The following is a 27,374-nucleotide window of genomic DNA, read 5'->3' as shown; positions in this document are numbered from 1 at the left end:
TAAGTAGCGGCTAGAGATGTTAGTTTAGCCTCCCATTCGAATGAATGAAGGCAGCCAGCGCGCAGGGGGTTAAGGCTGTGTGCCGGCTGCTTCCATTCATTCCTATGGAACTGCAGCGTAGCCTTCTCACTGAATATACAGCGTATACTCAGTGTGAAGGCTAAGCAAAGCATTGTGGGAAAAATCACCGATCTCGATCCCACATAAAAAGATCGTGTTCGGAATTCCGATGGCGATCGTGAAATTTTCTCGATCACCGATCGGAATCCGATCTTTTCCGAACACAATCGCTCAACCCTACCCATCTCTAATCTAGTACATCTCTCGGGTAACAGGGACGTAACTACCGCCAGTAGCCGCTGCTTTGGGGTCCGGCCAGCCCCCTGCATTTTTTGGTTTGCCATTAGCAGGTGGATTACTCCAGTGGGTATCAGATGATTTTTACTCAACTAACCCTGCTTCTGTCCTTCTGCCTCCACTTAGGCCTCCAGGGGGCACCACATATTATGCCTCAGATGCCTCATTCTGACACTGTAATGTAATGTATGCAGCACCCCCTGGAGGCCTAAGTGAAAAGGAACAGTATATTGTATGGTGGCCAATGTCAGGTAAAGGAGGCGTTATTCTGTATGGGAATCGGTACAGGGGGCATTATGCCATGTGGGGGCCGCAGTCAAAAACTTGCTCAGGGGTGCCACCCATCCTACTTATACCCCTGACAAGACATCCAGGTTCCTTTAAAGCTCATTCTTTTAACCACTGATCCTTCTTCTTGTAGAAAGCGTTAGTGTTACTGCTTTTACAGTCCAGGACCTTCCTTAGAGTCAAGAATCTCTCAGCAAGAGGTACACTACCCAAAAGAAGCCTCTGAGGGCTTAGCATCTAAACAGACCACATTTCTATCAAAGTGTATTATTTTTTTTTAAGTCAATGAGTATCTGATTGATGGGGGTCCAACACCAATACCCACACAGATCAGCTGGCTGAAGTGGCAGCAATGCTACAGTGAACGCCGCAGGCCATGCGACATCACATGGCCTGTGTGCAACTCAGTTCCATTCAAGTGAAAGGGGGCTGAACTGCAATTCCAGGTACAGCCACTAGGCAACGTACAGAGCTGGGAAGAAGAAACGGCACTGGTCCAAACACCAGGAACCCCACGGATCTGATATCGATGGCCCATCCTAAGGATCCTCAATAGCTTAGTCTCAAATTCTCTCTTTAAGGCTAAAGTTTTTACATCCGGCCAAACAAAATGAAGACATAAGACTCATCCAGTTCTGCAAAATTCTCTTTATTTACATAAAATACAGAGTCTCTATAAGATGTCGAATACATTGAAATACAGTAATCGTATTACTGCTAGAAATCAGTCACATGACACGGTAACAATATAAAGTCTGAAAAGCAAATGATAAAACTTCAGCCGTTGGAGCTTCTTTAACAACACGGCGACGATATGCTGCAACGTAAGGCAGACCTCCGGCTGTAGAGTGACGAGTTGGTAAGGACTACAGCCTCGGTGATCAGTAGGAGGTCTCCGCTCGCCAAGTCAAGCTTTAAAGGGGTAGAATATTAGAATTTTTTTTCATATCAGAAACAGTGCCACCCTTAGCTATGGGCTGTGCCCGGTATTGCAGCTTTGTTCCAAATCAAGGTTGAGATGTAATACAAGTTGCAGCCTACGAACAAGGGCGCCGCCGTTTTTGGCTAGTCATCTCATACCCCTTTAAATATCTACAGGTCTATAAAATATTGTGTGCCCGATATTTATCATGGCCAAAGCCGACCTGTACCTGTCCCCCATCTGTCACATTATGAGTTTACATAACACTAAAACATACTGGAACCAATGAACTCTCTTAGGCCTCGTTCACACACAGGCATAGTTGCGAATGGGGTCCAATCCAGCCCAATGACTGGGAACAGAACGAAGGCCACCCATACTGATCAGTGCTCAACTCCACTACATCTACATGGAGGACCCCTTCAAATTTTACTTCCCTTGTCCAACTTTTCCATCCTATCGTGGCGCTTGTAATGGCACCTTTTTGACTGGGGGGGTCAGAGCGGACTATTCCTCCACCAATCAGACTCTTTGAATGAATCGGTCGCAAATCTTAAAGGGATTGTCCAAAATTAAAAGAATGTCTCTTTTTTTTCCCCAAAAAACAGCGCCACCCCTGTCCAAAGGTTGTGTGTGGTACTGCAGCTCAATTCATTGAAGTGAATAAGGCTCTACCGAGGACAGGTGTGGCCGTTTGCGAAGTCTATGGACCTATTTAGTAGGGTCAAAGAACCAACCAAGTGATAGGTCATCGCTCGTAAAAGTTGGGGTACGTTGGACAAATTCTTATTAAATGCTCTAGTAGCACAGGCTAGCCTGATAGGTGGAGGTTTGGTCCTATCGGAACCCCTTGTTTTGGCAACAAACATGGCTACCAACTCTTCAGGACCACCAGGGTAGGAGAGTCAGTTGTAGAACGACCATACTTCAGGGAGACCCTTCAATATCAAAAGGAGTGGTCCGTAACCCAATCTCTCCAGTCTTGGTATCCCAATACTATTGATATAGTCACAGTACTTAAAGGAGTTGTCCAAGATTTCATATAGATGTCCTGGAACATGGACGCCTTTGGTTCAGGAGATATGGACCAGATGTTGACCGTATTTCCTGAGCAGGGACTCCACTCACGATATTAAGAGTCCCTGCTTCTCTCTGGCCAAAAACATGACTACAAAGCAAGATGGTAGACATGGTGAGTCCATGTCCCAACTCCGGGTTTGGTCGGAATATCATAGACCACATCAACCCTAGGATAGGTCATCAACGGGAGAGGTTTGAGAGCCCGAAACCCAACAACACCCCTTCGCCAATCAGCAGATATTTGGAAGGGCGATATCACACCTGGGTGTCGGCCCCTCACCAAACTCACCATTGATACGACCATCTTGGCCAACCCCTTTAATACCAAACCCACAATCCAGATCGTTCCCATTTCAGATACATTTCGGCAAGGCTCATGATCGATGGCTTTGGCGTTAAATTTTTGTAAAACCTATTTTTTTTTTTCTGAAATATAAAAATTTAACCACAAAAACAATATTCTACGTCGCCACCAACCTGGTGGTGGATGATAAGAAGAGATTACGAAGGGCACTTCAGCGTCGTACGAGGGGGCAAGGTGGTCGCCTTCTAATATTGCACTTTACCTTTGTTCACTTACAACATTGCATACGAAATATCACAGCTTGGAGCCATCGTGAGTACACTGATGAATGAAGGTAAAATGATCTGGAGTAAACATCTCAAACATCCAAAAAGAAAAAAAACCAAAACATACAAATATAGCAATCAAGTACGACAGACGCCGGCCCGATGGGGGCGCTGTAAGTATGTGCAAAACTTTATATTTTTTGGTCAGCTTTTCCTTATCCAACACCCTTTTATTGTATGAGGCAGCTACAGAATTACAAAAAAAATTACAAAAAATAAAAAAATTCACTGGGAGGGTGTTTTAATACTTTCACTATAAGAATAAGTGTGGCTGGCACCATGGCGGACGCTATTGCATGGGCAGTGGCACAGCAGCTTATTGCTTTTTGGCACAACTAGGGGAGCATCGCTGGCATAACAAGAGCGGGGGAGGTCCTTGCTATATTCAGCCCCCCCCCCCCGGGGTGTTTTTCTCACCCTCCCTCATACTCTAAGGATGGACTTATTAGAAGCCATCCCTGCTGTGCGGACACTGCTTTGCTCTTATCTAAAGAGAACACAGCGACAAGTGTTACATTTCCCTGCAGTGCCTCCGCAGGGGAGATGAAGCATTGCATGGTGCCAATCATAAGGTTGTCTATGTCATGTACAGACACTTTGTGTACCTGCTCTGTATTTTGGCTAATCGATAGAGGTCCTAACCGGGGTCCTCCCATCTATTAACCCAATTATTCTAAACTAGACAACCCCTTTAAAAAAAAGTAAGCAACCTAACTTAAAGGGGTTTCACAGTGGGAATAAATTGGTGGCAAAGAGTGGTATTTCCTGTTCCTGTCTCTATAGAAAAAGGAACAGGATAGGCAAGGGGATCAGTAAGGTGAGAGATCAAGAAGCAAGCATCGGTATCCCTGGTGGTCTAGGGGTCAGTGACGCATCACTTCTTTCGTGAGACATTTACCACCATTTTTCCCAGTTAGACAACCCCTTTAAAGTAGATAAATTTTTAAGCAGTGCTAGGACAGTGCACCTCTGGTTTGCTGGTATTCAGACCAATCTGAAAGGGAGTTGCATTATGGGTAATGAACTCTCCTAAGGATTACTTTAGGGGGTCACTTATTTAGAGTAATCCCATCACAGTGTAGGACTTTATCCTGCGAGCTGGACCGATTCAAGAGAATGTCGCCTAAGCTCAAAATTAAGCAGCAATCTTGGCTCATTAAAGGGGTGGTGTGGGACTACAAAAACATGGCGGCTTTCTTCTTCGTTGGTTACAAGGCAGTGCCAAATGAATAAGACTGAGCTACGGCATGGCCATGTGACCGAAGGACACGTGGTCACTTCCTAAGAAGAAGAAAGCAGCCATTTTGAAGTCCTGTACAACCCCTTCAAGTGCCTCAATGGTGACCCACGCTGGCCAACTGGTATAATTGCAACAGGACCTCATGGATACACTGGCTTGGCACACATAATATAGGCCTACACTGTGTATATGTGACATAAGTGCACATCATGTATACAGCTATACAGTTACAGAGTAATACCAAGTATGTCAACTACCAACCCCATAAAAAGCTATAGAATTATATTCACAAGATATGGTCACATGTGCCAGGACTATATGTTACCGGAGTGCAAACAGTTTGTTTCCTGCATTCCCTTACAATACAGCGTCTGGCTTTGCGGGGCAGGAAGTCTGGTGTGCGCTGGAAAATGCCTTCCCCTATTATTTCCTATATCAGATTTATATCATATACATAGCTTTTTTTTTTTACATATATCTCTGTAAATATCACAGTAGCTTTTTTTATATATTTCTTTTGGTATAGGTTGACACCGACACCCTGGGTCTACTAATATGGCACATTATTTAGGTTTAGGTAGGCAATGGCTGGCTGCACAGAAAGAACACGTCAAGAAAGCAAAGCGACTCCTGTAAAATCTGGATGAGTGGTCAGTGGTGGGCAATATCTTTGTTGTGGGGGCCAAACTAGAGGATACCGGGGCAGAAAACAAAAGGCCATTAATGGTCATACCTAGACGAGACAAGAGACTGTCAAGTCTTGGTTGGGATGACCATGGAGCAAAAGAGAGTCCATTATTGGTTATGCCTAGGCTAGACAAGAGATTGTCAATCAAGTCTTGGTTGGGATGCCCATGGATCAGAAGAGAAACCATTAATGGTCATGCCTAGGCTAGACAAGAAATTGTCAATCAATTCTTGGTCGAGATGAGCTTGGATCAGTACACAGACGATTGGGTCAGAAGAAAGCACTAACAGTTATGACTAGGTTGAGCAACAGATAGCTCAGGAATGAGTAGCAGTCCTTGAATGGGTCAGAAAAGAGACCACTGGTCATGTCAAAGTCAGAAAAGAGACCACTGATGGTCTCGGCTATGTCAATCATGTCTTGGTCAGGATGAGCATGGATCAGAAAGGAGATCTTATGTAAGCTTGACCAGTGAAGAGACCACTGATGGTCATTGCTTGAGTTAGAAAAAAGGGTGACAGCCATGTATGGGTCAGTCATACCTTGGTGTGGGACAACAGGCAGGAGACCATGAGTTACCTAAAGACTAAGAGCCTAGCAAAATACCCCTGGTCATGTCTATGATAGCAAAGAGACTATTGATGGTCATGTTAAAGTTGGGCAAGGAGGGTGACAGTCGTGTATAGTTCAGACTGGGTACAGTCAAATCACATCTGAGTCAAGAAAGAGCACCAGTTGTGTATTGATTAGGCAAAAAGACCACTGATTGTGTCAGAAAAGAAGAACATTGGTGGTCATGCCTGGATTGCTAAACAGACCATTCGTGGTCATGCCTGGATCGCTAAATCGACCATTGGTGGCCATGCCTGGATCTATAAACAGACCATTGGTGGTCATGCTTGGATTGCTAAATAGACCATTGGTGGCCATGCTTGGATTGTTAAACAGACCATTGGTCATGCCTGGATTAAGCAACGAACTGTCATATATAAGTCAGGACTGAGAATCAGGAAAAAGACCTCTGGTTGTACAAGGGTCACTCCCAAGTCCAAACCTAGTAAGGTATAGAATGGTTAATCTAGAAACCATCATTGGTTTCAGGCAACGTGGAAAACCGGGAGTGGGCTAAAAATGAAAAAAGCAGCAATTCTGACCTACCCCCAGTCCTCTGTACCCAACATTGGGTCCCTAGTCCCATTCTGTGCCTGCACTAGCTGATCGAGAGATGGTGAACCACTAGTCTCAGACTTCTACGGTGCCTACCAGTGACACCACGTCATGTCATGAACATGTGATCTGTGAGGCCAGTGATGGGTCACTTGAGCTGCTTCACTTCTGGGGCCAGCCAGTGTGGGCACAGAATGAAGTTGGGAACCCCATGCTTGAACGGAGTGCCACTCTTTTCTTAAACTTTAGCCACCCCCAAACCCCTAGGGTGTTAAAGTCCCAGTTCAGATGATCACCCTACAGTTATAACGGAATTTACCGCCATCAATATAGGATGTCCATAGGGTCAAAGGCCAACCTACTATATAAAGTGACTACTTTGGTTCCCACTACTAAATTACCATAATCCTAGAGCTCGTTAGAGGGTCCGGGTCACCTACCCATTGCCCACCACTGACTCGCACCCCTTTAATTAGCTTATGTATGTATTATGTGTATACTGCTATGTCAAAAAAACAAAAAACAAAAAGACCATCATGGCTTAGAGAGTCTTTCGGCTACGATAAGGGTTGAAAAGTCCTCTCTACAATATTCGGAAATCAAATATAATCGCCAAGCTTCGCGCTTCAGTAGGATGCTGCAAAATATTCCAGAAGGGATAAGGATATTTTTCACATTTTTTTTTTTTTTTTTTTTAGCCAGCAGCTACTATCCACATTCAGTAAAAAAGTTTTTTTTTTTTTGGCAGAATGGGTATATTCTAAGAGATCACACGGACGCGGAAGCTGCGGAACTATAACGTCATACGGTACGTACAGATCTACAACTGTATGGCACAGATTCAGCTTTTTAACCAAGAATTTGGCAAAAAAAAAAAAAAACCACTGGTCAAAAAGCTTATAGAAAATTTAGACAGTACAGCTTATTTTCCTGTTTTGTTTTGTTTTTTAAAATTTTTCTAGGTTTTTCCTTTTTTCCACCCCCCCCTCCCCCATATAAAACAAAGCACTACACGTAACTGGAACAAGGCAAACCGAGATTGGTTATACATATACAAATGTATGTCTGTAAAAAGGAGAAAAAGAAAAAAAAAATCCAAAAAATTCTGAATCCTGTATCTAAAGAAAACTTTCCGACGAAGCAGTGTGGATTAGTTACTGCTGAAAAGTATATATAAAAAAAAAAACCTCAAAAAAACTCAAACATCATAGTAGTGCCATTTCGCTAACATTAGATAGAGCATTGTAGAAATACAACGGGTCATTCATTGCACATTACTGCCACATTTTGGCCAGCATGGACACTAGAAATGCATATATGTTTGATGCTACATGACAGGCGGCTGCTGTTATGGAACTGAAAAGGTGAAGTCGCGTTGCACGTCAGTGATCACATGCAAGACCTCAGGTCAGGTGACGGGTGATCGCGCGTAGGGCGTACAGAAGTTCCGCCTGCATACGGGCCTCCATGAGGAGCAGGTTGACGTGGACCTGAAAAACACAAGAGAAGAGGTGTAAGGTTGGCAGTGAAAAAAACGGTAGCAAATCTTTCAAAATTAGGACCAAAATTTTGATTTGCGTCCATATTGGTTTATGATAAGCCAATAAGTCCAAGCTGTCCGAAAAAGTTGTGTATGATGCTGAGAGGGCCCCTAGGAGTCCTAATATATACTGTATATACTCGAGTATAAGCCGTTAGGTATCCCTGTGTCTGACAGTGCCCGGTCTACTGAATATAGGGGATCTGCAGCGCTCCTGTTCCGTCGGGAAGGGGTTAATAGGAGCACTGCAGATCCCCTATATACAGCCAGGCCGAATTCCAAGTGAGGGGAAAAAACCCAGTCCTCAAGCTCAGGGAAGCGGCAGACAGACAACCAAAACACCCCCTCCCCTTCCCCAGCAACTACTGCACCCAAAAACTCCGACCATTTTGATTTTTGAAATTTTCCAGTAGCTGCTGCATTTCCCCCCCTCGGCTTATACTCGAGTCAATAAATTTTCCCAGTTTTTTTGTGGTAAAATTAGGGGCCTCGGCTTATACTCGAGTATATACGGTATGAGGCTTTTTAGCACAGTCACGTCAAAGTGACAGCAACCAATATGGCTACGGGTAAACGCATGGTAGCCGGTGGTTAATTAAAAAAGTCCAAAATTGATCCCTTTTTGCGGAGTATCAAACTAGTCGGTGTCTGGAAAGTGAAGAATGTATGGTAATGAAGGTATGCGCTGAATTTGCTAAATGCTGGCTTAAAGTCACGGTGTCACTGTCATCATCTGAGAGGATGTGTGATTCATACACTCCTTAATCTCATCTGCTGCCTCCAAAATTTTATTCCACGGCCTAGTGTAACTGCTGGACAACTGTGGCCTGCTGATGCTACTACTATTTGTCACACGGCTGCCACCCACATTCTTTTTGTGGTGAGAATTTCAGCGGCGCTCCTTTCAGGGGAATGTTGGGTGCTCGGATAGGATCCCACTCCTTACAAACATACAAAGAAGGGGTTTGGAGTATGCCCACACTCTTACTGGTGGCGGTGGTTGTTAGTGTAGAGTATATAACTTCATTGGGGGCGTTTGGCAGAGAGAAAAAAAGATACACCATATTACGCCAGATATGCAAAAAACACTGCAACGCGGCATGACTAAATAGTCTGATCTTGGATTTTGGACCCGGTACTTTTACTTTACACCGTGAATTTGTTCTCCCTATCTCTCTCATTCTGTCTCAGATGATTCCTATCTGTCTAATCTCTCCCCACAAACCAAACACCTTTTGTTCTTGGCTAGGCTTTTTATACTTCCTAGTCATCAGTTACCTCAGACCCATATTCCCTCATAATGGTCTGTCTCCTGTTCTCGTCCGATCCTCAAGGTCATGTGATCTTCCTTCTCTGCCGCCATCTTAGCTAGGTCGTCCAAATCGAGTAACCAAATGGAATTTATATCTTCTCTGTCCAGGGAAAGCCTGGTAGGTCATGTGAGACCGATATCCCCTCAGAGATAATAGAATTAACCTCGGCCACCAGAACTACCGACATTAACCTCTTCACTGCCCTAGACCACCAGGGATGCAGACGATAACCTTTCCATTTATCTTTTTTGTAGCATCAGAGATAGGGGCGACCACTCACCTTTTCAGAGTGCTTGAACTGGCGCCAGTACCCGTCATACATGCGTTTGGTGGCTCGTTCAGGGTAACAGGTCACAGTTTTAATGTAAACCTTAAGGTTTCTCTCAAGTAACTGATTAACTTCCCCGTAATCGTAGTCATCGTACCTGGAGAAAATCAGGTCAGACACAGAAAATTAGCAACTCAGCTGTTTACTTGAGTGCACAAGTACAGTCTACAGCAGATCAAGACCCGATATTAATCATCACATGCCATTTACCTGCACGTAAGACCCCAGAGTATAATAATTGTTTATGGGTGTCCACTATGGGACATAATACTGTGTGCAGGGGCCACTATGGGGGATAATACTGTGTGCAGGGGCCACTATGGGACATAATACTGTGTGCAGGGGTCACTATGGGACATAATACTGTGTGCAGGGGCCACTATGGGACATAATACTGTGTGCAGGGGCCACTATAAGACATAATACTGTGTGCAGGGGCCACTATGGGGGATAATACTGCATGCAGGGGCCACTATGGGGCATAATACTGTGTGCAGGGGACACTATGGGGCATAATACTGTGTGCAGGGGCCACTATGGGGGATAATACTGTGTGCAGGGGCCACTATGGGGGATAATACTGTGTGCAGGAGCCACTATGGGGGATAATACTGCGTGCAGGGGCCACTATGGGGCATAATAGAGTACGCAGGTATGCGTAGAAGAGGGTTGGTCGAAGTCTTCGGCGTCGGTCGGAGTGGGGGAGGGGGGCATGTCAAAAGTTCGCCACGGGGCCCCGCCATTCCTAGTTACGCCACTAGATCAATATCTGATCAGTGCAGATCCAACATCTGGGACCTCCACAGAACAGTTGTAGGTGGAAATCAGGCAAGGCCTCCTCACTGTGGAAAGCAAAGCGCCGTACGATCTCGCCAGATCGTCACTGTTGCTTTGAGCAGCTGATTTGTGATGGTCCAGAGTGTTGGCCCCCCCACCGATCAGATCACCTTTATACTGTAAGATGGTTTACACATGATGATAGAACGAATATGGAAATATAATATAAAGCAGATAAACTACATACCTGATTCCAAACATACAGTGAACATAGTTAAATAAGGCTCTTCTCAACATGGTGGTGTCTACGTCCTCATGAGTGGCCATGGTGTTGTAGGTGAGATTATAGACCATTCGAAACTTGTCGTCTAGTAGATGGCCGATGTCGGAGTAAAGTCTGTTCACCAGTGAGAAACCGTGGTCTTCCCAGGAGTAGTCCTGCGTCACAGAAACAATCAGATCAGAACACAGACCACGTGACCTAAAACTATCATCCATCCATCTATGGAGCAGAGTGGAGGAGTCACATGACTGTGCTTAAACTCTGCCTGACGAAGAGGCCTAAGCAGCCTCCAAAGCTTGCAATCTGTTATCATTGTAGTTAGCCATTAAAAAAGGTATCAACTACTGGCTGCGCAGCATCAAAGCAGCGGCTCATTTTACAGCAGGCAGTAAAGTGAACGTTATCAACACTGGTAGGTAAGAGATTAAGGACATGGTGAAAGGTCTTTTCCACCAAGTCATATAAGGAAAAGTGAAGACAGCAGATAAAGACGGAGGCGGTGGGGTTATCTGGGGAGGACCGATAGCGTGACCAGAGTCTAAGGGTCCCTGTTCCTACTGCTGACTACCCCATAGACTTGCATGATCAGTCAAGTGTGCAGTCCCTGACAAGACTTTTCTGGTGGGAACAAAGGATCAGGCCTATCGAAATCCAACATACCAATTCCAGCTCAGTTGGAATTTCATCTCAACCCTCCAGTGTTCCTGAGCAATCAGTCCTGTTAGTCTCAGCACCCAATAGGCTAATTAGGCCCTCGCTGTCAGGTGGGCGGTCTTGAGCTAAAGCAGAGAACCAAGCACCGCCCACTTGACAGATTCTAACTAGCATATTGGTTGCTGAAACTAATAGAAATGATTGCTCAGGAACGGCGGGGGCTAGAGAAAAAAATCCAATTGCACCGGAATCAGAGGAGATGATGAAGTGTCCCCTTTAAATAAGACACATTTTGTTAGAGATAGCATTCCTTTAAAGGTGTAGCCCAAAAAGGCAAAGACAAGGACATTTTTATGGGTCTCAAGTCAACAATCATAAAAGGAGATGCAGACGTATTGCCCTATTCTTCACAATATCTATCACCTCCATTGTACCCGCATCACATGATGGGACTGTGAAGTGTAAACTTGTTAATCGTGATGAATACGTGAACTTTGCTTTGCTTGGAGAAAGATCTGTCTGTACTTTATTGCCCTGACTGTTGACTCTGGCTTAGTAAATATTCTCATCGTCAGACTGACTGTTTTATAGACTTGTCCTATGCAGATTAGTTCACTTTTGGTACGAAAGCTCTCTCTAGTGCCACCTAGTGGATATAGCTAATTCCACTAGGTGGCAGTAGAGATAGCTGTCTTACAGGAGAAAGAACGCCGATTTGGAAATCCATTTTCCCCAATGAGCAATGCCTGGCCTAGACCTAGACTTACACAGCAGTCATGGTGGCACAGTACCACGCCAAGACCACATTCTTGTCCTATCATAGCTACAATGGGTATAGGTCAGCCCTACGTCACAGCAGACGCTCCATTTCAGTGGTAGCAAGCTTCAAATTTGAGATGTAAGCTTATATATGTTGCCACCACTAGGGGAAGCTAAGGAGCCCAATGCATACCTTGAACTCGATAATGTAGTAGGCTGCCCCTAGTGGTGGCAAAATGTTATTATCTAATTCTATGCTGGAGGTATGGAGCTCTGTATCATGAATAAGGGAGCGCAGGTGCAGCCGCTTTTAGTGTATGTACAGATGAAGCGTACGTACATGTGCTCGGAATGTGGGCAGGTGTTCTTCTCCTCGCCTTGCAAAATCTTTATACCCAAATCCGGGATCTGTTATATAACGGGAGGCATTTGACATGGAAACCACATCGTCGTCGAAAGCTGCAAGAGAACGATACAGAAAATGTGAGTGCAGCTCTGGAGTATAATACAGGATGTAACTCAGGATCAGTACAGGATAAGTAATGTAATGTATGTACACAGTGACTGTACCAGCAGAATAGTGAGTGCAGCTCTGCAGTATAATACAGGATGTAACTCAGGATCAGTACAGGATAAGTAATGTAATGTATGTACACAGTGACTGTACCAGCAGAATAGTGAGTGCAGCTCTGGAGTATAATACAGGATAAGTAATGTAATGTATGCACACAGTGACTGTACCAGCAGAATAGTGAGTGCAGCTCTGGAGTATAATACAGGATAAGTAATGTAATGTATGTACACAGTGACTGTACCAGCAGAATAGTGAGTGCAGCTCTGGAGTATAATACAGGATAAGTAATGTAATGTATGTACACAGTGACTGTACCAGCAGAATAGTGAGTGCAGCTCTGGAGTATAACACAGGATAAGTAATGTAATGTATGTACACAGTGACTGTACCAGCAGAATAGTGAGTGCAGCTCTGGAGTATAACACAGGATGTAACTCAGGATCAGTACAGGATAAGTAATGTAATGCATGGTCACAATCACCCAATACTTAATGCAGATGATACTTATATAGAAGTCAGTGCTCATAGGTGGACAAACCCTTTAATGCTCTTCTCACCACTAGGTGCAGTGAATCTATCATCTGGAGATGTCAGGGTAATGTCAGGTTTATGGACTGGTGTCTAGGTAGTCAGTGCTGATGTGAATGTGGTGTTTGCAGTAGCCAGGCAATTCTCTAGAGCTCTAACAATGTGTTACTAAGCAAATAAGGTTCCTTTATCTATAAAGAGCGCCCTTTATTCCTGGAGGGGCAGGTGGCCACATTGTGTAACTACCGCCATGGAGTTAATTACCCCCTGGCTGACTGCATCTGACCTTGGTGGTGATGCTCAGACAGCTCCTGCGAGCCATGCAGAACACGGCCGCCATATGGCCTTCACTAGCTGCTAAGCGTCACTTGTTAATACAATCACGAGGGATGCGTCATGTCCTCCGCTTCATTAACTAATCAAACCCCCATTCTGCAAAGGGTTAACTAGAAGGAAGAATAGTTCTATCTATCTGAGAACCCGGAGACAACCAATATGGCTACGATAAGATCCACTGTAGTGGCTATCACCTCGGTTCTAGACGGTAAATGATCCCCTATAACAGGAGCGGTCCATCTGTTCTTGTTACACAAACCCTAATATTTATTGTATTGTTGCTGGGATCCCTAACACTGTGTGGCAGTAGGTGCTCAATTATCCTGCAGCGCCTTCGCAGGTAGAATGAAGTATTGCATGATGTCCACTGAAATCAATGAGATGTCCAAGTACTGCACGGTCATGCCATAAAATCATCCTCTTGTGTGCACCCTTGGCTGCAACGCAAGTCTTAAATCACATGACTGACAACAGGGTGGAGCTAAACCGATGTCTGTTTCTAAGGGCAAGCGGCATAAGATTTCCAAGCAAAATCCATACAATACAAGATAAAGGATGTGGCTCCACCTTCTCTATAAACTTACACCGCCACCTTGCCAAAGGCAAAATCCTTTGCAGGTTGCATACATCACGCACGCACCTGAGACACAGATGTAAAAATAGTATTCCCGTATAAAAATAGCTAGAATCCTCAAAATTTGCTGGTTTCACAGATCCTGATGGGAAAAAGGAGGGGGGTTAGGGTGACTCAGTTCTGTGCTTTGTAAAAATATAGATCCACCGCCATCAATAAATTCGGGATCCCATGTGATCCAGTCGACCCGCCAGGTTGTTGTCATAACACGAAGAGTAATTACAGTGGGAAAACCCAATATGTATCGCTGTCCTTGGAAGCAGACGTCCACGTTCCCTGAAATGTTGACGTTACATGTGCACGAAACACGTATCAGCAATGTGATCAGTAAACAGCGCTCGGAGTTAGGGTGTTAGCAAAAACCAGTTCTATCTTGACAAGACGGCGCTCTCAGCCGTGATCTCTGACTCCTGACTGAAGATTCAATGCTGTCAGCTAAAAAAGTCTGCGGTGAAAAAAGGATGGACGGCATGCTCCGGCTGCAGCTTTCTTAAAGGGGTTTTCCCATGAACATAACCATATAGAAATTCATAGACAAGTTAAAAAATTTTGCAAATGTGAAATAATTACAAAATTTGCAGTTTTACAAATTTTCTCTAACTTTCTTAGTGGTGGCATCTGTTGCCTTGATCGGTGGCCAATGAATCTGACTACGACGGCAAGAACTTTGTACAGTCTGGGACTTGTCAGAAACCCAGCCATGATGTCCTTATTGTGTCCAGGTTATCTTCTCATACATGTAGTGTCCTCCTGATAACCAGCCATGATGTCCTTATTGTGGTCAGGTTATCTTCTCATACATGTAGTGTCCTCCTGATAACCAGCCATGATGTCCTTATTGTGGTCGGGTTATCTTCTCATACATGTAGTGTCCTCCTGATAACCAGCCATGATGTCCTTATTGTGGTCAGGTTATCTTCTCATACATGTAGTGTCCTCCTGATAACCAGCCATGATGTCCTTATTGTGGTCGGGTTATCTTCTCATACATGTAGTGTCCTCCTGATAACCAGCCATGATGTCCTTATTGTGGTCAGGTTATCTTCTCATACATGTAGTGTCCCCTCCTGATAACCAGCCATGATGTCCTTATTGTGTCCGGGTTATCTTCTCATACATGTAGTGTTCTTTTGATAACCAGCCATGATGTCCTTATTGTGTCTGGGTTATCTTCTCATACATGTAGTGTCCTCCTGATAACCAGCCATGATGTCCTTATTGTGGTCGGGTTATCTTCTCATACATGTAGTGTCCTCCTGATAACCAGCCATGATGTCCTTATTGTGGTCAGGTTATCTTCTCATACATGTAGTGTCCTCCTGATAACCAGCCATGATGTCCTTATTGTGGTCGGGTTATCTTCTCATACATGTAGTGTCCTCCTGATAACCAGCCATGATGTCCTTATTGTGGTCAGGTTATCTTCTCATACATGTAGTGTCCTCCTGATAACCAGCCATGATGTCCTTATTGTGGTCAGGTTATCTTCTCATACATGTAGTGTCCCCTCCTGATAACCAGCCATGATGTCCTTATTGTGTCCGGGTTATCTTCTCATACATGTAGTGTTCTTTTGATAACCAGCCATGATGTCCTTATTGTGTCTGGGTTATCTTCTCATACATGTAGTGTCCTCCTGATAACCAGCCATGATGTCCTTATTGTGTCTGGGTTATCTTCTCATACATGTAGTGTCCTCCTGATAACCAGCCATGATGTCCGTTTCCGTAGGTATAATTGACATCACGGCTTTGGAAATCGCAGCGTGTCTGCTGCACGTATTTTATTGTAAAATTTGCTGTGACTGTATAACAGTGGTGTTTACACCATGTGGGGTCCAGGCCTAAAGCAGACCTACCCCTGGGATTATATAAATAGAAATAGGTCAACAGCATTTGGGAGGTCAAAGACCCCATAAGAAGGTACTAGTAATATAAGAGCACGAGGCGAGGCCCTGTTACCTATTCTACATAGGGGTCCCGGGGCATCAGCTTACAGTGGATATACATAACCAGGGCTGTGGAGTCTGTAACCCAGCTCCGACAGCCATGGTCAAACAGAACCCGTAAAGATCCTCTAAGGGTCATCTAATGGAACGTTATACAAGAGTTACAAGAACGGAGCTGTGACCGTAACAAGCCGCGCACCTTTGTGTCCATTACGTGACCATGGACTGATCCACTGGGATTAAGCAGAATGAAAGACCGCAAGCAGCGATCTAGAAAACCGTGAGGAATAGATACAGAGCGTATATGGGAAAATCGTACAGCTTTAATTGTTGAAACGGAACCGACCCTTTAATGGGGTGAACTCCCCCCCATTGTGGCACCCATTTTATGTATTGGAGTGATTTTTGGCTGTCACAGCTCAATATGAACTACAGCTGACCTCGGCGCAGTGCACAGAAAAAAAAAAGAAGCTAAACAAAAATCCAGAAATACAAGTTTTCTTTGGTAAATAAAAGCTAAAAATGAGAACTGTTACATAAAAAGAGGAAGGTCCTGCAAATCGCAATCTGTTCCGGTGTCGACTTGAGCAAATATTGCATGAAGGGGACAAATCCAGCAGCTATTACCAAGTGGGACGTAAAGGGATAATAACAGTTTTATATCAATAAGATACAGAGAATGTGTAGCATAAATTACTACGAAAAAGAAGAGGATACCCCCTGGCTAAAAGGTTTAGAAACAAATCTAGAATCAGATGTTATTTTACTAGTATAGGAGAGCCACAGTAATATCAATACGTAAGTGCAGCTTTTCCTGCCTCCTACCCCAGCAGTAAGTCACAGCACTATCTTAACGGGATTCTAACGTTAAAATCCCATTTTGTTGTACATCACACGTAGGAATAGCCTTAAGAAAGGTTATTCTTCTGCTACCTTTAGATGTCTTCTCCACGCCGCCGTTTGGTAGAAATCACGGTTTTCGTCTGTATGCAAATGAGTTGTCTCGCAGCACTGGGGGTGGACCCCAAAGCTGCGAGAGAAATCTCCAGCACCGCCTCCATCTTATTCAGGAACGGCCTCTCTGCGCATCTTCTTCCAGCGCTGGGGTCAAACTTCTAGGCCTCGGGCAGAGCAGACTGCGCATGCCCACAGGAAAATGGCCGCTTACTTACCGTGTAAGCAGCCAATTTTCTTGTGGCCGCAGCATGCGCAGTCGGCTCTGCGTGAGGCCTAAAAGTTTGAACCAAGCTCCGGAAGAAGACGCGCAGAGAGGCCGTTCCAGAAGAAGATGGAGGTGTCGCTGGAGATTTCTCTCGCAGCATTGGGGCCCACCCTCAGTGCTGCGAGATAATTCATTTGCATAGTGAAAAAAAAAACGGGATTTCTACCAAACAGCGGCACGGAGAAGACATCTAAAGGTAGGAGAAGAATAGCCTTTCTTAAAGCTATTCCTACGTGTGATCGACAACAAAATGGGATTTTAATGGTAGAATCCCTTTAAAGGGATTGTCACTATCTCCACCAACTCAACCTCCTTACCTCCTTTCATCGGCGCTGCTTTTCGTTGGAATTTTGCAATTAAAGATGGCAGAATCTCAATTCTAAGTCACCTCGGCATTGGCAGTGCAGATGAATACAGTCTATTGTTCCCTGTTATCAGGCAGACTGGGGAATGGCCGACTGTAAATTATTCATTTGGATTACCCTTTAAGTTGTATTAATATTTAACCATTTATAAAACACGTGATCCCCCTCCAGCGGCACAATCTCTATGGTGATGGGAGATAACTGAACGATAAATGTCTACATAGCAAAGGTTACCCAATCCAATATCCACCGAGCCCTCGGTTTTGCAAATCATGAAAAAAAAAGCGTCCTTGGTTGTCATGAGAAGTTCTTACATAACTCAATGTATAACCAAGTTCAAGGTAAATGGTGAGAGGCTGCACCTTAGATCTTTATCTTGCATTAGACTCATCACAGGGGATATGGCCATGTTATATAACGAAAATTCGGCATAGTGCAAAAAGCGCTTAATTTCAATGTGTCTGAAGCCCATGACCAATTGTTTTAATCAAGTTCTTAAAGTTAAAAACGTACAGTATTTTTGAGGATTTTTTTCTAGTTTTCCATTATAAAAGTCTGTTACTTCCTGTTCTGTAGAGATCACTTCTCAGCAGTCATCTCTCTATCACAGGTAGGATAACAATGGCAGGTAACACCCATATAGATAGAAAGATAAAATAGATGGATAACACAGGAGCCATCATTCAAAATAGGTGGTCATAATTTACTTCATCACCCTCGTCACAGAGCATGCCCACAACTTTTCCATAGAACTTAATGGGGGAAATTTAGGAAGACCAGAGTTTTTCACGCCAGTCTTCCTATCTCCTGTGCTGGCCATAGGTGTGCCTTATTTTTGAGGAGGGGCATCAGGGACACCCTCCACCACTGTAATCTACCCCAGCTTGTTAGGTATACATTTCAGGCATATATAATAATAAATCTATGGCCACTTTCAAGAAAAGCGAAGAGGGCGACTCAAAAGAGAAAAAAGTTGAAAATTTTGGTGCAAATTTTTTTTTTCAAAAAAGCTGACGAATTAGCCCCAATAAGTCATGTTCAAAGACTTCAGGTTCCTATGGTCCATGTGACTGCCGTAAAGCACATTTCTGAATGCTGTTCACAGCAGCTAGGCCAAGATGGCCGCCCCATATTTTATAATCGTAGGTTCTTTTAAAGGAGTATGCCCATCTTATTCATTTACATGACCATGATATTTTCGCAGAACTTACCTCCGGAGACGACTAGAAGACTCTCCTTCTTTTCTTTCTCGAAGCGTGTGGCCATCTCCTCCTGGGAGGCTTCTTCCTCCTCTCGTTCTTCTTGAAGTTTCTTCATTTTTTCCATCAAAGCTTCGATCTCACTTTCATAGTCTGTGCTCTAAGAAGGATGGAAGGTTATCAGCTTTGAGTATATAAGTCACCGCCCCCTAAAGGATCGGGTCCATTTATATAAGTCACCAGTCGAGATCCATTAAAGGGATTCTACGTTAAAATCAAATTTTTTCTTGTTGACACGTAGGAATAGCCTTAAGAGAGGCTATTCTTCTCCTACCTTTAGAGGTCTTCTCCGCGCGGCCGTTCGGTATAAATCCTGGTTTTCGTCGGTATGCAAATGAGTTTTCTTGCAGCACAGGGGGCGGGCCCCAGTTCTCAAACAGCACTGAGGGCGTCCCCAATGCTGTGAGAGAACTCTCCAGCGCCGCCTCCATCTTCAGGAACGTCCTCTTCACGCGTCTTCTTCTGGCGCAGGCGGTCAAACTTCTAGGCCTCGGGCAGAGCCAACTGTGCATGCCCGCAGCCACAAGAAAAATGGCTGCTTACACAGTAAGTAAGTGACCATTTACTTGTGGCTTGTGGGCTTGCGCAGTTGGCTCTGCCCTAGGCCTAGAAGTTTGACCGCCCATGCCGGAAGAAGACTCATGAAGAGGCAGTTCCTGAAGAAGATGGAGGCGGCGCTGGAGAGTTCTCTTGCAGCATTGGTGACACCCCCAGTGCTGTTTGAGCGCTGTGGACCGCCCCCAGTGCTGCGAGAGAACTCATTTGCATACCGACGAAAACCGGGATTTATACCAAATGGCGGCGCAGACAAGACATCTAAAGGTAGGAGAAGAATAGCCTTTCTTAAGGCTATTCCTACGTGTCAACAAGAAAAAATTTGATTTTAATGGTAGAATCGCTTTAAAAACCAGAATCGGGGAGGCGCACTTGACCACTGGCCTCAGGGATCACTGGAGAGGGATTAGTGAGCACATGCACACGTCTCCGGTTCCTTACCAGTTACCAATGAGGTTCCTGATTGGTGTCAGTGGTCATGTGATCCTCCCCACTTCCACCCCAGCGAGTCCCAGTATGAGGGGGAATGGAGACCAGGACTGGTCTTGCCGATAACCCTCTGCCTGTTTACGACCACCTATATGACTATTTTCCATTTGACTGACCTCGGTGCTGTTGCTCATCAGGCCCGTGTTCTCTATACTGTTGTCATTGGCAAGGTCACAAACGCAAAGCTTGTTTTTCACCACTAGGTGGAGCCCATTGGAAGGTTCGGTGTCTCTCTCTGGATTGATGCCACTGCCGAACACGAAGCTTGCCAATGCGTGGTAATGAGCCAGCAGTACCACAGCGTGCACCAGCTCTGCCAGCGACCAGTTGTTCTCTCCCGTTTTCACCAATTTCTGGAACAAAAAATTTGCCATCTCAAATCTATGCACATAAAGCAAGTTATTTTGCTATGGACCTGAGCTGCAGTACCAGATGAAGCCTATGGACAAGAGTGGCGCTGTTTCTAGAAGACACCAGCTATCTTGTACAACTCATGTGCTGTTCCCATTTCCTAGAACCATCTCTTACTGCCGCCATTACCTGTATGTGATCTTTCGTTATTAACCAAGGTCTGTGTGCGAGGAGCTTGTTGATTTCGTTGAGATTTTTTAGCCTCTGTGGCACATATTCCAACCCGCTCAGCCATTCCGAGGATCCTCCCGTGCTCAGGAACTCATCCACATGCATGTTTATCAGGTACACGCACTGGTGCCGAGCTGCCGCCTGAGGAGAGAAGCGCGACGGTGACTATGACATACTAAAGGAACTAGTGGTCAGTGTGGTATGAACAGGGGCACACTTGCACCCCATGACAAAAGAAAGGAGCATGGCTTGAGTTCAGCATAGATGGCGCCAAGGAAGTGAAGTCGTGAAGCTCAAATACCCATCTAGTCATAGGTTACAGAGATCTGGTGTATTCTCAGGACATGTCCATTATACAGAGATGCTCAATGCTTCACAGCTGACGCCCATTTTTCTTGGCAAAAGAGATGGCTGCTGCAAGTCCCTCTACCTGTGCCAACTTCTGACAGGGGTCGGGGAAATTCCACATAAGTGCCAGCTTTATGGCTGCTCACCCTTCTTTAGGAAAGGGAGTAAACAAGGGATTTGGAATAGGGAAGGGCATTGTATAGAGGACACGGAGTGACACTGAATGGTGACATATGTGACTGGCACGGTATGAAGGTGTATTAAGGCTGATACTGCATAAACAAGGTACGGTGCATGAAGGGACATGATGGCTTGTACTGTGAGGAGCACTGTGGCTAGTACTGTGAGGAGCACTGTGGCTAGTACTGTGTAAGGGAGCACTGTGGCTAGTACTGTGTAAGGGGGCACTGTGGCTAGTACTGTGTAAGGGAGCGCTGTGGCTAGTACTGTGTAAGGGAGCGCTGTGGCTAGTACTGTGTAAGGGAGCACTGTGGCTAGCACTGTGTAAGGGAGCGCTGTGGCTAGTACTGTGTAAGGGGGCACTGTGGCTAGTACTGTGTAAGGGAGCACTGTGGCTAGTACTGTGTAAGGGGGCACTGTGGCTAGTACTGTGTAAGGGGGCACTTTGGCTAGTACTGTGTAAGGGAGCACTGTGGCTAGTACTGTGTAAGGGAGCACTGTGGCTAGTACTGTGAGGAGCACTGTGGCTAGTACTGTGTAAGGGAGCACTGTGGCTAGTACTGTGTAAGGGGGCACTGTGGCTAGTACTGTGTAAGGGAGCGGTGTGGCTAGTACTGTGTAAGGGAGCGCTGTGGCTAGTACTGTGTAAGGGAGCACTGTGGCTAGTACTGTGTAAGGGAGCACTGTGGCTAGTACTGTGTAAGGGAGCACTGTGGCTAGTACTGTGTAAGGGAGCGCTGTGGCTAGTACTGTGTAAGGGGGCACTGTGGCTAGTACTGTGTAAGGGAGCACTGTGGCTAGTACTGTGTAAGGGGGCACTGTGGCTAGTACTGTGTAAGGGGGCACTGTGGCTAGTACTGTGTAAGGGGGCACTTTGGCTAGTACTGTGTAAGGGAGCACTGTGGCTAGTACTGTGTAAGGGGGCACTGTGGCTAGTACTGTGTAAGGGAGCACTGTGGCTAGTACTGTGTAAGGGGGCACTGTGGCTAGTACTGTGTAAGGGAGCACTGTGGCTAGTACTGTGTAAGGGAGCACTGTGGCTAGTACTGTGTAAAGGGGCACTGTGGCTAGTACTGTGTAAGGGGGCACTGTGGCTAGTACTGTGTAAGGGGGCACTTTGGCTAGTACTGTGTAAGGGGGCACTTTGGCTAGTACTGTGTAAGGGAGCACTGTGGCTAGTACTGTGTAAGGGAGCACTGTGGCTAGTACTGTGTAAGGGGGCACTGTGGCTAGTACTGTGTAAGGGGGCACTTTGGCTAGTACTGTGTAAGGGAGCACTGTGGCTAGTACTGTGTAAGGGAGCACTGTGGCTAGTACTGTGAGGAGCACTGTGGCTAGTACTGTGTAAGGGAGCACTGTGGCTAGTACTGTGTAAGGGGGCACTGTGGCTAGTACTGTGTAAGGGAGCGGTGTGGCTAGTACTGTGTAAGGGAGCGCTGTGGCTAGTACTGTGTAAGGGAGCACTGTGGCTAGTACTGTGTAAGGGAGCACTGTGGCTAGTACTGTGTAAGGGAGCACTGTGGCTAGTACTGTGTAAGGGAGCGCTGTGGCTAGTACTGTGTAAGGGGGCACTGTGGCTAGTACTGTGTAAGGGAGCACTGTGGCTAGTACTGTGTAAGGGGGCACTGTGGCTAGTACTGTGTAAGGGGGCACTGTGGCTAGTACTGTGTAAGGGGGCACTTTGGCTAGTACTGTGTAAGGGAGCACTGTGGCTAGTACTGTGTAAGGGGGCACTGTGGCTAGTACTGTGTAAGGGAGCACTGTGGCTAGTACTGTGTAAGGGGGCACTGTGGCTAGTACTGTGTAAGGGAGCACTGTGGCTAGTACTGTGTAAGGGAGCACTGTGGCTAGTACTGTGTAAGGGGGCACTGTGGCTAGTACTGTGTAAGGGGGCACTGTGGCTAGTACTGTGTAAGGGGGCACTTTGGCTAGTACTGTGTAAGGGGGCACTTTGGCTAGTACTGTGTAAGGGAGCACTGTGGCTAGTACTGTGTAAGGGAGCACTGTGGCTAGTACTGTGTAAGGGAGCACTGTGGCTAGTACTGTGTAAGGGAGCACTGTGGCTAGTACTGTGTAAGGGGGCACTGTGGCTAGTACTGTGTAAGGGAGCACTGTAGCTAGTACTATGTAAGGGAGCACTGTGGCTAGTACTGTGTAAGGGAGCACTGTGGCTAGTACTATGTAAGGGAGCACTGTGGCTAGTACTGTGTAAGGGGGCACTGTGGCTAGTACTGTGTAAGGGGGCACTGTGGCTAGTACTGTGTAAGGGAGCACTGTGGCTAGTACTGTGTAAGGGAGCGCTGTGGCTTGTACTGTGTAAGGGAGCACTGTGGCTAGTACTGTGTAAGGGAGCACTGTGGCTAGTACTGTGTAAGGGAGCACTGTGGCTAGTACTGTGTAAGGGAGCGCTGTGGCTAGTACTGTGTAAGGGAGCGCTGTGGCTAGTACTGTGTAAGGGAGCACTGTGGCTAGTACTGTGTAAGGGGGCACTGTGGCTAGTACTGTGTAAGGGAGCACTGTGGCTAGTACTGTGTAAGGGAGCACTGTGGCTAGTACTGTGTAAGGGAGCACTGTGGCTAGTACTGTGTAAGGGGGCACTTTGGCTAGTACTGTGTAAGGGGGCACTTTGGCTAGTACTGTGTAAGGGGGCACTGTGGCTAGTACTGTGTAAGGGGGCACTGTGGCTAGTACTGTGTAAGGGGGCACTTTGGCTAGTACTGTGTAAGGGAGCACTGTGGCTAGTACTGTGTAAGGGGGCACTGTGGCTAGTACTGTGTAAGGGAGCACTGTGGCTAGTACTGTGTAAGGGGGCACTGTGGCTAGTACTGTGTAAGGGGGCACTGTGGCTAGTACTGTGTAAGGGGGCACTGTGGCTAGTACTGTGTAAGGGGGCACTTTGGCTAGTACTGTGTAAGGGAGCACTGTGGCTAGTACTGTGTAAGGGGGCACTGTGGCTAGTACTGTGTAAGGGAGCACTGTGGCTAGTACTGTGTAAGGGGGCACTGTGGCTAGTACTGTGTAAGGGAGCACTGTGGCTAGTACTGTGTAAGGGAGCACTGTGGCTAGTACTGTGTAAGGGGGCACTGTGGCTAGTACTGTGTAAGGGGGCACTGTGGCTAGTACTGTGTAAGGGGGCACTTTGGCTAGTACTGTGTAAGGGGGCACTTTGGCTAGTACTGTGTAAGGGAGCACTGTGGCTAGTACTGTGTAAGGGAGCACTGTGGCTAGTACTGTGTAAGGGAGCACTGTGGCTAGTACTGTGTAAGGGAGCACTGTGGCTAGTACTGTGTAAGGGAGCACTGTGGCTAGTACTGTGTAAGGGGGCACTGTGGCTAGTATTGTGTAAGGGAGCACTGTGGCTAGTACTGTGTAAGGGAGCACTGTGGCTAGTACTATGTAAGGGAGCACTGTGGCTAGTACTGTGTAAGGGGGCACTGTGGCTAGTACTGTGTAAGGGGGCACTGTGGCTAGTACTGTGTAAGGGGGCACTGTGGCTAGTACTGTGTAAGGGGGCACTGTGGCTAGTACTGTGTAAGGGGGCACTGTGGCTAGTACTGTGTAAGGGAGCACTGTGGCTAGTACTGTGTAAGGGGGTACTGTGGCTAGCACTGTGTAAGGGGGCACTGTGGCTAGCACTGTGTAAGGGGGCACTGTGAGGAGCATTGTGGTTTGCATTATTTGAGGGGGCACTGTGGCTGGCACTGTATGATAAGGCATTGTGTGGGGGACACTGTGGTGGGTTTGGCTGAGCACAAGCAGGTATTAACAATTTCACATTCTCAAAAAAATCTAGATCTGAGAGCCAGAACAACAGGAACCCTCTCAGTGTATCTGCAGATGGGCAATGAACTAAAGGATTTATCAACCCCAATAGCCATAGAGAAGTACTTGCCATGATGGCGATGTAGTGCCTGTAATGGTACGGCAGAGGTCCATCCATACGTAGCATATAGAACTGTGTGCGGAGGAAGGACTCCAGATACTGTGGGTGGAGGCTCATGACTCGGGTGATGTTGTCCAGGCGGCCGGATGTGCTGTACTCTTCCACCAGGCGGTTGATGAATGTCACCATATCGTTGGTTTGGCTAAACTAAGAACAAGAGAAAGAACAATATTCAAAGACCCTGGAAAGCAGCGACATCCTGACATAAACAGCTCGCTAAGCAGCAGGATTTACATTCAAGAGAAAACCAGATTTACATTCAGCAAATTCCGGAAATTTCTGCCTTCTTGAGAGGGTTCAGGGATCTAGAAACCACAATGTACAGAAATGAGAGAACACTGATATATAGAATTATCTCAGCTGTCTATGGAATATCTATTCAATATCCATCTCACTCTAACATATATCAGTCTATCTATCTATCTATCTATCTATCTATCTATCTATCTACCTCATTATCTATCTCCTATCTATCTACCTACCTCATCATCTATCTATCTCCTATCTATCTATCTATCTATCTATCTATCTATCTATCTCATTATCTATCTCCTATCTATCTATCTATCTATCTATCTATCTATCTATCTATCTACCTCATTATTTATCTCCTATCTATCTACCTACCTCATTATCTATCTATCTATCTATCTATCTATCTATCTATCTATCTCCTATCTATCTATCTATCTATCTATCTATCTATCTATCTATCTATCTATCTCCTATCTATCTCATTATCTATCTCCTATCTATCTATCTATCTATCTCCTATCTATCTATCTATCTATCTATCTATCTATCTATCTATCTATCTATCTCCTATCTATCTCATTATCTATCTCCTATCTATCTATCTATCTATCTACCTCATTATTTATCTCCTATCTATCTACCTACCTCATTATCTATCTATCTATCTATCTATCTATCTATCTATCTATCTATCTATCTATCTATCTATCTATCTATCTCCTATCTATCTATCTCCTATCTATCTATCTATCTCCTATCTATCTATCTCCTATCTATCTATCTCCTATCTATCTATCTCTCTATCTATCTCATATCTAATGCCTTGCTTTCTCTACCCTATTGTCTCATCTCATCTAATACAGTGGTTCTTAACCTTCCTTGAGGTACAGAACCCACCAGTTTCATATGCACATTCACCGAACCCTTCTTTAGTGATAAATCAAATATGATTTTTTCCCCCCAAATTCAAGACATAGGTATATGGTTTTTTTTTTTTTTTTACTGGTACACAAAATGGACCGTGCATATGGCCTAGGGTTCGATCGAACCCTGGTTAAGAACCACTGATCTAATGTCTCTCATCCCTCCCTATCTAATGTCTCTCATCTCTATCTAATGTCTCTCATCTCTCTCTATCTAATGTCTCTCATCTCTATCTAATGTCTCTCATCTCTATCTAATGTCTCATCTGTCATCTCTCTATCTAATGTCTGTCATCTCTATCTAATGTCTCTCATCTCTCCCTATCTAATGTCTCATCTCCCTCTCTCTAATGTCTCTCATCTCTAATATCGCTCATCTCTCTCTATCTAATGTCTCTTATCTCTCCCTATCTAATGTATCTCGTCTCTCCCTATCTAATGTCTCTCATCTCTCCCTATCTAATGTCTCTCATCTCTCCCTATCTAATGTCTCATCTCCCTCTCTCTAATGTCTCTTATCTGTATCTAATATCTCATCTCTAATATCTCTCATCTCTCTCTAATGTCTCATCTCTAATGTCTTTCATCTCTAATATCTCTCTTCACTCTATCTAATGTCCCATCTCTCTCTTTAATGTCTCTCTATCCAATGTCTCTCATCTCTAATATAGACCTATACAGATACCCCTTCACCCTCCCATTCTGGGTACTGACCGGGTCCAGACTACTGAATGTTCCGGACTATCAGTCCCCCCCCCCCCCCCACAGTACATATCATATAGCTCAATGCTGGCAGCCCAATGCAGAACAGACATAAAACAGGCTGCCAATGCTTCATATACAAGGAATGCCGGCAAATAGATCCGTATCCAGAGGCTGAACCCGCTGACTCGCCATCCCAAAAGAAAGGGATTCCTGAAACCCACTACAAAAGGGGGCCTTAAAGGGACACTTGAACTCCATATTCTCTGCACATTTTTTTTTTTTGACATATAAAAGCTTGTGTATTAATTGAAACTTGCTCCCCCCCCCCCCCACTTCCCCCCCTCTCTATTCAGCCGGGATTATTTTTAGCAAGAATGCAAACACAGAGCCCATATTCTCCACCCGGCGCGAGTGCAAGCTCAGCACTACTGTATGTTCACTTAGCCAGACAAACCCAGTGACCCTGATCAGAGGCTGGAGAAGAAAGAGATGGATGAGAAGA

The 27,374-nt window shown here is 45.4% G+C and overlaps 1 protein-coding gene across 2 annotated transcripts in view; it reads right to left on the bottom strand.

Annotated features, from left to right (window-relative positions):
• Positions 1-1,278: 1,278 nt before the first annotated feature.
• Positions 1,279-27,374, bottom strand: part of SESN3 (sestrin 3) — a 66,001-nt gene continuing 39,905 nt past the window's right edge. For both annotated transcript variants that reach the window (XM_075266132.1, XM_075266133.1), the window contains 8 exons: positions 24,939-25,136; positions 20,477-20,659; positions 20,053-20,289; positions 18,845-18,992; positions 12,367-12,485; positions 10,578-10,768; positions 9,506-9,650; positions 1,279-7,862 (listed from right to left, as the gene is read on the bottom strand). In XM_075266132.1, coding sequence (XP_075122233.1) covers positions 7,776-7,862; positions 9,506-9,650; positions 10,578-10,768; positions 12,367-12,485; positions 18,845-18,992; positions 20,053-20,289; positions 20,477-20,659; positions 24,939-25,136 — 1,308 coding nt within the window. In that variant the 3' untranslated portion in view covers positions 1,279-7,775. The remainder of the gene's footprint in view (positions 7,863-9,505; positions 9,651-10,577; positions 10,769-12,366; positions 12,486-18,844; positions 18,993-20,052; positions 20,290-20,476; positions 20,660-24,938; positions 25,137-27,374) is intronic.

Source organism: Leptodactylus fuscus, chromosome 2, assembly GCF_031893055.1.
Source record: "Leptodactylus fuscus isolate aLepFus1 chromosome 2, aLepFus1.hap2, whole genome shotgun sequence".
NCBI classification, from domain to species: Eukaryota; Metazoa; Chordata; class Amphibia; order Anura; family Leptodactylidae; genus Leptodactylus; species Leptodactylus fuscus.
The sequence above is the reverse complement of the archived record's forward strand: the minus strand, read 5'-3'. Positions and strand labels throughout refer to the sequence as shown.